We start from the raw sequence: 12,456 nt of genomic DNA on the forward strand, positions 1-12,456 counted from the left end.
AATTTCAATAATTATTTAGTAATAAGGAAAAAATAAAAGGTATCAATTATAATTTTAATATTAACGTCAGAAAATAACTAACATAAGTAGTAATAGAATGAGTGACATAAGAGTGCATTTCAATAATCATAAAAATAATTAACAAACAATCTCTGACTCAACGGCAAAACAATACGACTGTTTTGGCGGGTGTTGGGATACTCGTACGAATCGAATATTCAGAAACCTTGTAGTGAGATGCACAACTTGATCCAAAGACCATTCTTCCATACTGTTCCCTTCAATCCGAGTAGTTGGTAAGGAATTTGTCCTACCACACACTATGGTCATGCTATTTCAACATTATTTGAGGTATTCCTCTTACTGTAGTATTCTTGCTCTTCAGTCAGAGAAAAACTCTTCGTTCTTTACTTGGTCTCGAATCGTTTATTTTTTCCTCCTGCTGTCAGCTTCATTTAAGAGCAAGTCTTCGGACACATCCGTACGTTTAACGCTTCTGTACACAGATGTACGTCTCTTTAGGTACACGAAACTTCTCTGTCTTCTGTTATGGCTAACGTTTTAAACAACTGATGTGCTATCTTTATCATGTTCACAGCTGCTACTCGTGCAATACCTTGGATATTTTGCAGGATTGCTTTGAATCTAACCTAGCTGCCATCTCGACAAGAACAAACACAAGGAGATTCTGTTTCGATGTTTCAGCAGTTCCTCACTGGTGAGAAATGGTGAGTATTCCATAGATATTGTAATACAACGATGCCCTAATCACTGTCTGAACTATGGTTAAGAAAATATCCAACTCTACTAAAAAAAAACAGTAATAGCTTCTTTGGATGTTGTCCACTTATAGTTCAGCGTACACTTCTGGATTTCTTATAAAAATGTATATTCCTGTAGGCATTCATAAAAAGAGACTAAATACCGGATATGGCTCGTACAAAGTGCCTTACCATTTCTACTACTATTGAGTCAGAGATTGCTTGTTAAATAGTGTTTAGAATATGTAGTTCAATTAAGAAAATGAAATCATTTGTACGAAAACGTTACAATTGCATTATACAAGACTAGCAACTACACATAGACTTGACTAAACTTGAGCTAAGCCTTCCGTATTTATTACATATAATTCGATAGCCTTTATGAACTTTGTCGCGTATTACAGTAACTTCACCTGAGCGTATTTGTTAAAATTCGAACAACTTAATAAATATATTCTGTATGTTGTTCATTCAGACCGCGAAGAAGAAATTTTTTGTGTTACGAACTGATTCTTCTTCGGGTCCAGCCCGTCTGGAGTACTATGATAGCGAGAAGAAATGGAGACTCGGAGCATCATCGAAACGCAGAGTTTATCTGGAGGCTTGTTTCAACATCAACAGGAAGATGGATACTCGCCAGAAGTTTGTTGTTGCTTTGCACACTAAGTATGACTGTCTCTCTGTAGCCATGGACACTGAAGAAGAACTCGAAGCTTGGCTGACGGCCATGCTGGAACTACAGCAGGGAATAACAATAGAAAATGGACAAAATAAACCCAAACCTGCTTTTGGTGAGTTTAGCATATTTCTCACTGCAAAATTATGTGTAAACCTATAACATCCAAAAAAGCTTTTATGTATACATAATTTTATTTTTATTTTATGGAAAACTATATTTAAATTTACCGTTAGTAAATTCAGTTATAGAGTTTTATTTCAAATAGTCTAAGTTTCAAGGCCTTTTGTACGTTTAAATTATTATGTATATTTCAAAAATGACATCTAAAGCTTTGAGTGGGCGAAATTAGTATTACTTTATTCAAGCTGACTAACATTTTAAAACATAAGCTTGCGTGTTTTTAAAGAAAATATTTTATTTATTTAAGATTTGCTGCTGAATTCAGATTATCAAGTTAAATTTCGTAATACTTAAGTAGTATAGAATATTAGCTAGATTATACAGTGGTATTATGTATAAACATAGAACGAACAATATTCTGCATCTTTAACTTCCCCTAAACAACTTTTACAAAGGAAGAGTAAATTAAAAGCTCATACTTTTTATAGAAGGACAGGTTGTTGTCCACTTCCCTTTTTCTTGATTATCAGAGTTCATTAGGCTAAACAAATTACTTCCGACATATTTGTTGCGAAAACTGTTTATTAATCATATAAACCAGTAATACTTAAAATTGGTGACAAAATCTTGTATATAATGCGATTAAGTTTTTTGTTTAACACTTCGTGTTGTGGCTTAGCTAGCTTGAAAAGATTTATTAATTAAAAACCTGTCCTAAAAAGAGATCCAGACGAAAAACACATTAAAACAATATTATATTTTTGATATTTACTTCAGTGCATTTTAACCACACATACAAATATGTGGTTGTTTTGTAATTGTTTTTTTTTCTTTTTGCAGTAGATTTTATTATTTGTACATATTGTTAAATGAATTGCTAATGCTTAAAGTTTTCAGGAGTTTATTGGGGTGATTAGATAAATCCAGAAGCCCATAACAGTGTTGAAATTACGTTGTCACATGTTTTTGCTGAACGACATGGTTATAAAATGTTATGCACTTTTTTATTGTGATGTTTACATTCATTTTATATTTGACACCATCGTTCAGACTATAGTCAATTTAGTTATACAAGTTACTAGCCTACTAATATTTATACCCCCCAATGGCTCAGCGGTATGTCTGCGGACTTACAACGCTAAAAACCGGATTCGATACCCGTGGTGGGCAAATCACGGATAGCCCATTGAGTATCTTTGTACTTAATTCAAAACAACCACAACTAATATTGTGCAAGGTTTTAATAATTAAAATAATTGTTTCGATTTTAGCATTTAAAGTGGAAATTTTCTCTTTTATTCATGATGAAAAACATTAATGTAGAGGGCTCAGAGAGAGGAGTTAGAAATAACAGTTTAAAGTTAAGGTTAAATAATTATGAATATTTTACACTTTAGAGTTTATAGGAGTAAAAAAACTATTGTTGCTGAAAGTTTTTGTCACATTCGCTGCTCATAAAAAAAGGATTGAAGAAAGGTCACCAAAACAGTTTCATCTTACTTATTTTTTGTTGTTGTGATTTCGAGAGAACATGGCTAAAGAATTTATTTGGTGATGTCTACACTCAGTAGCAGATATAATAGTGAAGGGATCATGTGATAATGAAGCGGTAACTCAATACTTAAGACGAGTTTCTGTGCCGTTCGCGATATTTGAACCAACTGTGGTTCCCTTCATGAAGTTTAATGTAACAGAGAAAGGACTGATAGTATATTTCAAAGACAGCACTTCAGTGTGATCTTAAAAGCACAGTACGTTATATTATAATGTGTTTTTTCTTGAGTGTTAGTGTACAAATAACAAAGCATTATTGATAGGAAACTTAATAGTAACTCTTCAATTTAAACTTGTAGACATTGATAATACTTCAGTTAGCTGATGCTGTCATTCCTCAAATCATGTGGTTGAGAAGTGGTCAATACGAGAAATCGAAAATGCCAACTATTTCGAACTTGTTAGTTTTCTTGGTATTTATAAAAGCACTGAAATCCAAAATAAAATGGTACTGCAAAGATTCCTTTGTTACAAAGTTCCTGTTTGCGTAGATGGACGTTCTAGATGAATTAAAAACTTGGGTCGTTTAATTCCGTACAAATACACGTCGACCTAAAATGACTTTCGGAGCTTGTTTATACTTACAACAGTTGTTGAAACTAAATTATCTATCGGCGCACGTTTAGCTATCATTCCAATAAGAATTATAGTTACTTTGTCAGATGCTTACATGCACGTATATTTTATTCAAATTTAGTTTCATTTTCATGTAGAAGTTAAATTTTTCCCCATTTTTATTTTCTCTTTTGTCTAAGAGAGAAAATATCTCTCAAGAAACGTTTCAGTTCTTCAGTGCGAATAATATTATGTCTATCAACTAAGTTTCATAGTATCCTCAGGTTTATCCATTCACTATGTCAGTTACCTCTGTATTTTAGAAATAGAACAAAAACTGAAACGATTGGAAAAAAAAACATTTATTGTAACTCGTTCTACTTTTCAACTAGGTATGTGAAATTATGTGCAGCGTAGTATCCTTTCCTGGTCTGTATAAACTATGTAGGGAATTAAACAATGCATAAAACCAGTATGTAACTAGACTTATAAAAACAAGTTCAAATGGGAAAATGTACGTATCATTAAGTGATTGTTTTCTTTAAATGAATATTTATACCCTTACAAGGCCAAATTTTGTATAAACATTTGCAGGGACTTATAACTATTAGAAAGGACTTCCAAATAGTGGTATAGTCTTCTTTTGAAATAGCCATCGAAATAACACAGCTTTCACCATTATTAGTTTTTTTATATCTGTTTTTATTTCTTTCAGAAAGGGTCATTTAACGTTATTTAACTACTGATCCCTAAAACCGCCGACTTGTCAGCAACACCACCACAACTCTGAACTTTTTATCATTAAATAGTAAAATGAATATATTTTCTGATAAAATTGTGATTCTTAATTGAAACTGCTGAATCCGTGTACAAAAGAATGTAGTTCTGCTTCAGAATTACTTTTTAGTTTCGTAAGAAGATGTCGGGAGTTTGAAGTACAAGAAAGTCTAACAGAACAGTGAAAATATTTTAATAGCTCACCCTGAAGAAAAACATGTAAGAAATATCGAACAATCACACAATGCCAATACAAAACGTATTTTTAGTTATGACAAAAACATTAGCACCTTAAACGGCTTTTTGGCGAATAAAAATATAAACACAAATTCGACTGTGGATGAAGATAATTTATAATGTGGTCAAACGATCTTCAAAACATTGAGATTCTGATTGGATGATGAAATAGTTTTTACGTCAAAGTTTACTGTGACTACGTGACCGGTTAATCCAAATATTATTTTACTTAAATCAGCAAGGTATCATATTTTTACATTTTAGTAAAAACGACAAAAGTGCGTTAATTCGGAAGCTCGATTTTCATGATTCATGTTAAAATTAATTTTGGTGAGGAGTACGATATATCTTCTGTTGTGTTAAACCCAAAAATATCGTTAAATATATTTTTTACAGTTTACTCCGAAACCTGTTTTGCTGTCTTGTCTTGGATAACAAGAAAATCGTGCTTCAACGGCCTGAAGGTGCCTAAATTTCATTGCTGAATCCAATCCTCTTATTTCAGAATTGTGTCAACGATTAAAATATTATATTTTTAGTACCATAAGACTTGTGGAATAGAAGTTTCGGTATTGGTATTCATGGTATCACTGGTGTTGATGTCATGTATTCGTGAGGACAGCGAAAGGTTACTCATGTGAGTTTTTAAAAAAACCGTTAAGTTCAAATATTACTTGTACGATTCGACCTCACTCACCCCGCCCTATCTATATATGGACAAGAAATACTTGTAGGGCACTTCGCAATACGATCTTTGTACGAATGTAGTGTGGCGTCGAGGTCAGCTTTTTCTTGTGGTTAACTGACTGAAAATCGCTTTTGTAATTTTATTTTCCAATTGTTGTGATACGTGTAATATTCCTGCTTGAAAATGCACCGAATATACGTTCATTGTTTAAAGACCGAGTATTAATGTGTATGTACAAAAATAAGTAAAACTCATTTTTCTCATGACAATTGCTTGCCAAAAATTCAGCCTATTCTAAATATTATCACGTAAGATAATATTTAAATAGATAATATTATAATCGACGGCGATGACTATGTAACTTTATCAGTACAAACTATTGAGGTATTTACCAATCACTCTGTACTACGATGTATGAAAAAAATGCAGAATTCGGCGATACGCGAGATACTGTTTGGTGGTGGTTCTTGTTCTGGATTAGGCACAAAACTACACGATTGGCCTCTGCCCACCGTGAGTATCGAAACCGCTTTCTAGCGTTGTAAATCCGCAGGCGTACCGCTATGCCACTGGGGGACGGGATGCTGTTTGGAATATTAACTTTTAATATTTTTCAGACTACGTGAAAAGAAGTTGGAATATCAACTTAATAGTTATCAGGCTCGACTCGGGCTACGTGTGATCAGATTTAAATAGGCCCTATTAATTTTTAATAGTTACCACGCTACACGAGATCAAGTTAAATAACTTTTAATAGTTACCACGCTACACGAGATCAAGTTAAATAACTTTTAATAGTTATCAGGCCTGGTTCAGTCTACGTGAGATCAGGTTGTAATATAAATGTTTAATAATTATCAATCTTGGATAAGGAAAAAACAAGGGCAACCTAAGCACTTTCATTTTTTCTTGTTTCCGCGACATAATAAGTAAGTAAAAGAAAAACAAAGAGACGCGTAGCATTAGTTCTTTCTGGTCTGTTCTTAAACTCTAAATATGAATTAGGGAGACACCGAGGTTACTGGAAAGTCAAATATGTTTGTATCTTCTTAGTGACGAGAAAATTATTTGACACATATCAGTGGCTTTCAAGAAAATAAGCACGTGACTTTTATTAATTACAGTGGAATTCTAATGTATCTGAAACTTAGATTACTGTTGTATCAAAGTTCAAAAGTACTGAAAACAGCTTTTTTTAATTATTTTTGATATATTTATCTAGCTTCTTAGTAACTACCCCTTCTCTTTATAAACTAGTTCTGTTATTTGTAGTTCGCCAACGTCTTTCGCTGTTTTGAACATACTTGACTCGCCCATACTTCATTTTCAACACATTTTATTTCTGGAACAGAATGCGATAATTTTACTTCTCTCAGGGAACTTCTTTAGACACCACATTAGTGATAGTTACAGGACAACAGCGTCGTGAGAGAAACGATTCTGGATCCAACCTTTCCCTTGCATTCTTTCCTTTGGATATATATTTCTGTTCCGTACACGTGTCATCTTGATTGTTTTGCACAGGACGACATCGTTGACTTTCAAACTTTCTAATATCAATTCCCTTAAAAATGGTTGATAAAAACTTCACACTGAGTTTAATTAATAATCTAAACGTTATTTCAAGCATGAATAAATAAAAATACAAAAGCATGCAATATTTAAAAGAAAAATACAGTCTACATGTTTTGGGTGACACAAGCCATTAGTTTATAGAATAATACAATATCCTTTACTTTTCTTCTGCTTGTTATTGGCATACGTTGAGTCTATTGGCCCATTCACACCATGAACCAGTAATCTGAAGTAAAACTAATAAAAAATGGTCACAACTCCCAGATACAGTTATCTAGGAGGCACATGTACTGATGTACTGTCAAACTGGTGCTATAATGATCCTTTAGAGATCAAAAATAATATTAATATTGATAGAGGTAAATACAAAATAAATATAGAAAGGAGAAATATCTTATAGATTATGTATTAAAGAGGCAAACAAAAAATGAAAACATCAGGCAACAGCTGAGTTCTAGAGGGGGCATGGAAATCATGTTCTCGAAGAAGGGTGGGGGAGGTGAAAAGAAGGTGAAGATGATAACTGATAACAACGTGAAAAAACACGAGATGTTGAATAAAAAAGACAGTCCATGAAAACAGTGTATGATTTCCGGCAATGTTTGGCAAGTTCGACATTAAAGAGAATTCAGAATCTCAATTTAATTGGAGTTGAAACCGCAATTTATAAAGCAAAGACAACGAGGCGTCTGTTTGGGACAGTAGAAAGTTTTATTGTTGTTTATTGTTGGGGGGTATAAATTAGATACTGTAAGTAGAATGTCTAGTGATAGCAGAAATCCAGAAACGTATCCAGGTTGAAGACGCATGTAAAAGAAGACTATGGCAGAAATTTGCACATTAAGGAAGGGGGTATATGTGACACTTTATTCTCGAGTCTCCATAGCCAAGCGGTCTATACATTAATAACTAGGTATTTCAGTAAGTCTTGAAACCAAAAGGATACAAGCCACAGAACAGAAAAGAGAGAGAAGTGTGAAATTAAGAAACGACATTTAAAAGATAAGACTGGGGGAAAAGGAAATGGCAAGGCCTGCATCAATGACTTTGGTAGAATTAAAACCGAAGAATAAGAGCAGCTTTTACAGGTAATCCACTTCAAAATAACAAAAAGAGTCGTGCTTTCTGCGGTAGGAATACCAGCATGGTCAGTGAGTAAGGACAACTTCAATAATACAAATATAATGACCACAAGCAGTAATTTTACAGAGGAAGCCATGACAGCCTTCAGTTTTTTATAGTTAAAAGGCAACAGAATTAATAAGAGTTAAAAATAAGAAGAAGTAAAGTTGTAACCTCTGAGTAAGAGTGAAATCAATGAATGTATTACCAAGCAGCCGAGGAAGTGGAAAGTGACTTACCGTAACAGGAGAAAACACATCTAGTAGCGTATAAGTTAATTAAATTAAGGAGATTGACACATGTGATAGATATTGGAGTCGGTCCACGACCACTATGATAAAGATAAAATATTGTTGGCTTTGAGGAAAATAAGCTACTGGGTTTCCAGACTGATTAAAAGCTTAAAACCATAAAGGTCTAAACGACAGTCTCAGCTAAGCTTTAGTGGTGGCTCACCATCATCAATTTGCAATGCAAAAGTGAGAATAAATTTTAAAGCCCCTAGACAAAAACATAGAACAGCAAATCGAATAGAGGCCAACTGATGTGAAAGGAAGGCTGATGCAGTATGGTAAAGAACACAATCACAGTTAATTTTAGAATAGATACGCAAACAAAGAAGCAGAAATGTAAAGTAATCAGCACTCTAAATAGAGTCAACGACTGCGCATAGAAAGTTCAAGCATCAAAGACAGTAAAGAGGCCAATGGTGTAAGCACACCAAGTGAGACTGGAATACTTTTAACAGGTAGTTATGCTGGATCAGTGCCCACTTACCCAAGGAATTTTATTTTCTCTGGAGAGAGAGAGGTGCAGACAAAGGCCACATTTCTCTCTCAGCACCAGCTCACCACGGAATCTGCAAAGCTACTGACTGAATCTTGACGATGTGATAGTAGATGAGACAAAAATCGAAATTTACACAAAGGAATCTAGTCTCACTTTCGTTTTATCTCTTTCCTTTCTATAACCAATTGAATGAATGTGGTTTCATGAAAAGCTCAAAATCCACAGAGTATCAAAAGTTGCTTCAACATTTAAAAATATAAGAGTACAAATTTGTTGTTACAGCAGCTGTGATAAGTAGTTTATGCTAACTTAACCTCGACGAAATCCATTTCAATTGTGAAAAAGGTGACTCTGTTAGTCAAAAGAAATAACTGAAGCGAGCATTCACTATATGTTCAAAGTTTTAGCTACATATGATTTAAGAGAGATTGGTGAATTGAAGTGCTCAGATACTAGATGTAGAAGATGTACTATTTCTGCAAACATCCAAGATGATTGACAGAGAGGCCCAACTGTCATTTGAAACTGAGAGAATCAAAGAATGAAATATGTAATTTAACTGCGAATTGTACATGACAAAATTCCAACCAAGACTTGTTTCTATTAATATAAGAACCTCATCAACTTCATTTTAAGTGTACATTCAATAGTTAAGAATGTCTTAAAATATACACAAGTCACTTCTTCCTCCACGATGGTCTCTTAATGTTTTTAGAATGACAAGTAACATATATATACAGAGCGTACTTAAATGGTAATATGGATCATGTCCATGTCACAGTGTTGCATTTACACCTTGAAAGACAAGAGCATTTCCTAAACTTCGATGATGTAATAATCGAACTTGCCCATACTGTGAGATGTTGCCTCACCTTTGTCACTTTTTCCGTAGCTATCAAAATATTCAGGTCTGTTTTCTACTGTTCTAAAATTGGAAGTTTTGTGTTGTTATTCATTTATCATCCGAGGACAAGAAATCAACAAACACACTTGCCATGGGGGCGTTATAATGTGACGGTCAATCCTACTATTCGTTGGTAAAAGAGTAGTTCAAGAGTTGGCGGTGGTAAATGATGACAAGCTGCCTTCCCTCTAGTCTTACACTGCAAAATTAAAGACGGCTAGCAGAGCTAGCCCTCATGTAGCTTTGCGCGAAATTCATAAAACAAACAAACAAACAATTCTTAGAAATAAACACCTCATGTCACTGTTTATATGTTACATGTATACATTCCTTCCGCCTGCTGGGTGTGCCCGCTAGGTGTCATGTCGGTTTGCGAATGTGAAGATCCAAAATTTGAGCCCACGTTATTATGCTGAAAACGTTTCGTACTTTTAGTTATGGGCGCATAATAAAATTATCAGTTGATTTCCACAAATCTGTTAAGAGCAACAGAGTAGGTGGCTGAAGGTGCTGAATGGTTACCTTCCTCCAATATTAGACTGTTATGTCTCAACCTTAAGTTATATTGGTTGTGTGTCCCACACTCGTATGAGTGCTGTGGAGGGTGTAAAAACCATTTATTGTTTCTCTGTTATAATATTGTTCTTGCAAGCTGTCACTGTTGTTTAGATATGAAAGTTTGCTATTATTTCTTTATTATTTTGATAGTTTTCCTCTAGCTATTAGTTTGAGGTTGTTATTTATTTAGATACAACTCGTTTGTATTTAGTAAAAGTTTTACTTGGCAATGTTCTCAGTTTATTAGCTAGATAAAGTACCTATCATACTGTTCATATATAGAATTGTTTTTATACTTTAAATAATAATCAAATGGAGGTCAAGGGTAAAATTAAGAAAAAGAGAGAAAGTAAACCAACAGTGACAAGAATTGGAAATATGAGAACAAACTCGAAGCTTCCTTTCGTGTTGATGTATTATGAAGGTGATATATCTTAAACGTTTACAACGTGAAAGTTTTAACGTGAAAGTGTTCTTTGTACTACCATCAGAGAGTTCCTCTCTCTGTATAGGATGAAGTTATAGGTACGTGTGTGTTTTTGAATTTCGCGCAAAGCTGCATGAGGGCTATCTGCGCTAGCCCTCCCTAATTTAGCAGTGTAAGACTAGAGAAAAGGCAGCTAGTCATCACCACCCACCGCCAACTCTTAGGCTACTCTTTCACAAACGAATAGTGGGATTGACCGTCACATTATAACGCCCCCACGGTTGAAAGGGCGAGCATGTTTGGTGCGACGGGGATTCGAACTCGCGACCCTCAGATTACGAATCGAACGTCTTAACCCACCTGGCCGTGCCGGGCCTAACTAAGTATGAATTATATGTGTAAATTGAGTTGTGTGATATAAATAGGGCCTTACTGACTGGAAACGTCTTTGCTGTAGGTGAGAACACTACCAGCAGTTATATTCCAGAAGACTGTGTAGGAAGACTAAAGCCGAGCTTTTGGTTGTATCTTTGTTGAAAATATCGATCTCGAATAATCCTAGGGGAAAAACATATTACTCAAAGTCCTTTGAAAGTTGAGTAAATCGAAAGTGTCATGGCTAATTCTGTGGATCAGACCAGTCTTGAATAATCAATTTTGTTTAAGCTGATTATCTGTATTAGATAATCCTTGAAAAACTATCATCCATGAAACTAAAGAAGTAAACGTGTTGCAGAGGAAGTGCTTTAAAGATTATCTGGTGATAAAGAAAAAGTGGAATGAATAGATCTTTTTTTTATTTTAAAACCTACATTAACGCAGTTCGTACCATCCTACGTCTTATAATATATAACTTTGTTTCAAAAGTGCGTGTGCGATCGATATCTAAATATGAATGTTGTTTTATTTTCCGCTAAGTTCTGGTGCAACTGATGAATAACTTAACTTTTGATCAGAAAGATACGATTGCTATTGAAATTTGAGGAGGACATTTCGCTTTGTGCAAATTCCGCCCTCACATATAATTTTACACATCACCTCTTGTTAGAATTATACAGAAAAAAAAAATGTTTTCAAAAGTCGCGGTTCATGCCAGATTGGCCCAGCATGACCAGGTAGATTAAGGCATTCGATTCGTAATCCGAGGGTCGCAGGTTCGAATCCCCGTTGCACCAAACATGTTCGCCCTTTTAGGCGTGGCGGCGTTATAATGTACGGTTAATCCCACTATTCGTTGGGAAGAGAGTAGCCCAAGAGTTGGTGGTGGGTGGTAATGACTTGTTGCCTTCCCTCTAGTCTTACACTGCTAAATTAGGAACGGTTAGCTCAGATAGCTCTCGTGTAGCTATGCGCGAAATTCAAAAACACAAACAAACAAATCATGCCAGATTACGGTTTTGCGTGAACATTGTAGATTTTAAGATATTCCATGGGTGTTCACCTGACGAAGGTGATGTAGTACAACTTGTGAATCACTGTACGCATGTGTGTTACTCGTTACAAAATTCAAGTTTATTGTAAAGATATCGGGCATGATTATCTCGCATCTCTCAAACTTACATGCTCATTATGTTCAAGCTTTCGTTTCGTAGCTTACCACAAGACTCTTTTTATTATTTCATTTGATTTTTTCTCACTTTTGTAAAATAAAATATTACCCTAATATATTTCCCACTAATGATCGGTGTGAAAGCTTCCTTTAAAGTATTT

The 12,456-nt window shown here is 34.6% G+C and overlaps 1 protein-coding gene across 7 annotated transcripts in view; it reads left to right on the forward strand.

Moving 5' to 3' along the window:
- Positions 1 to 12,456, forward strand: part of LOC143249549 (uncharacterized) — a 103,545-nt gene that overhangs the window by 22,443 nt on the left and 68,646 nt on the right. For 5 of the 7 annotated variants that reach the window (XM_076499582.1, XM_076499586.1, XM_076499585.1 and 2 more), the window contains one exon: positions 1,237 to 1,552. The exons of 1 other annotated variant lie outside the window; for it this stretch is intronic. In XM_076499582.1, coding sequence (XP_076355697.1) covers positions 1,237 to 1,552 — 316 coding nt within the window. The remainder of the gene's footprint in view (positions 1 to 1,236; positions 1,553 to 12,456) is intronic. One more of the 7 variants, XM_076499588.1, reaches the window with a different exon arrangement.

Source organism: Tachypleus tridentatus, chromosome 4 (assembly GCF_004210375.1).
Source record: "Tachypleus tridentatus isolate NWPU-2018 chromosome 4, ASM421037v1, whole genome shotgun sequence".
Classification (NCBI taxonomy): domain Eukaryota; kingdom Metazoa; phylum Arthropoda; class Merostomata; order Xiphosura; family Limulidae; genus Tachypleus; species Tachypleus tridentatus.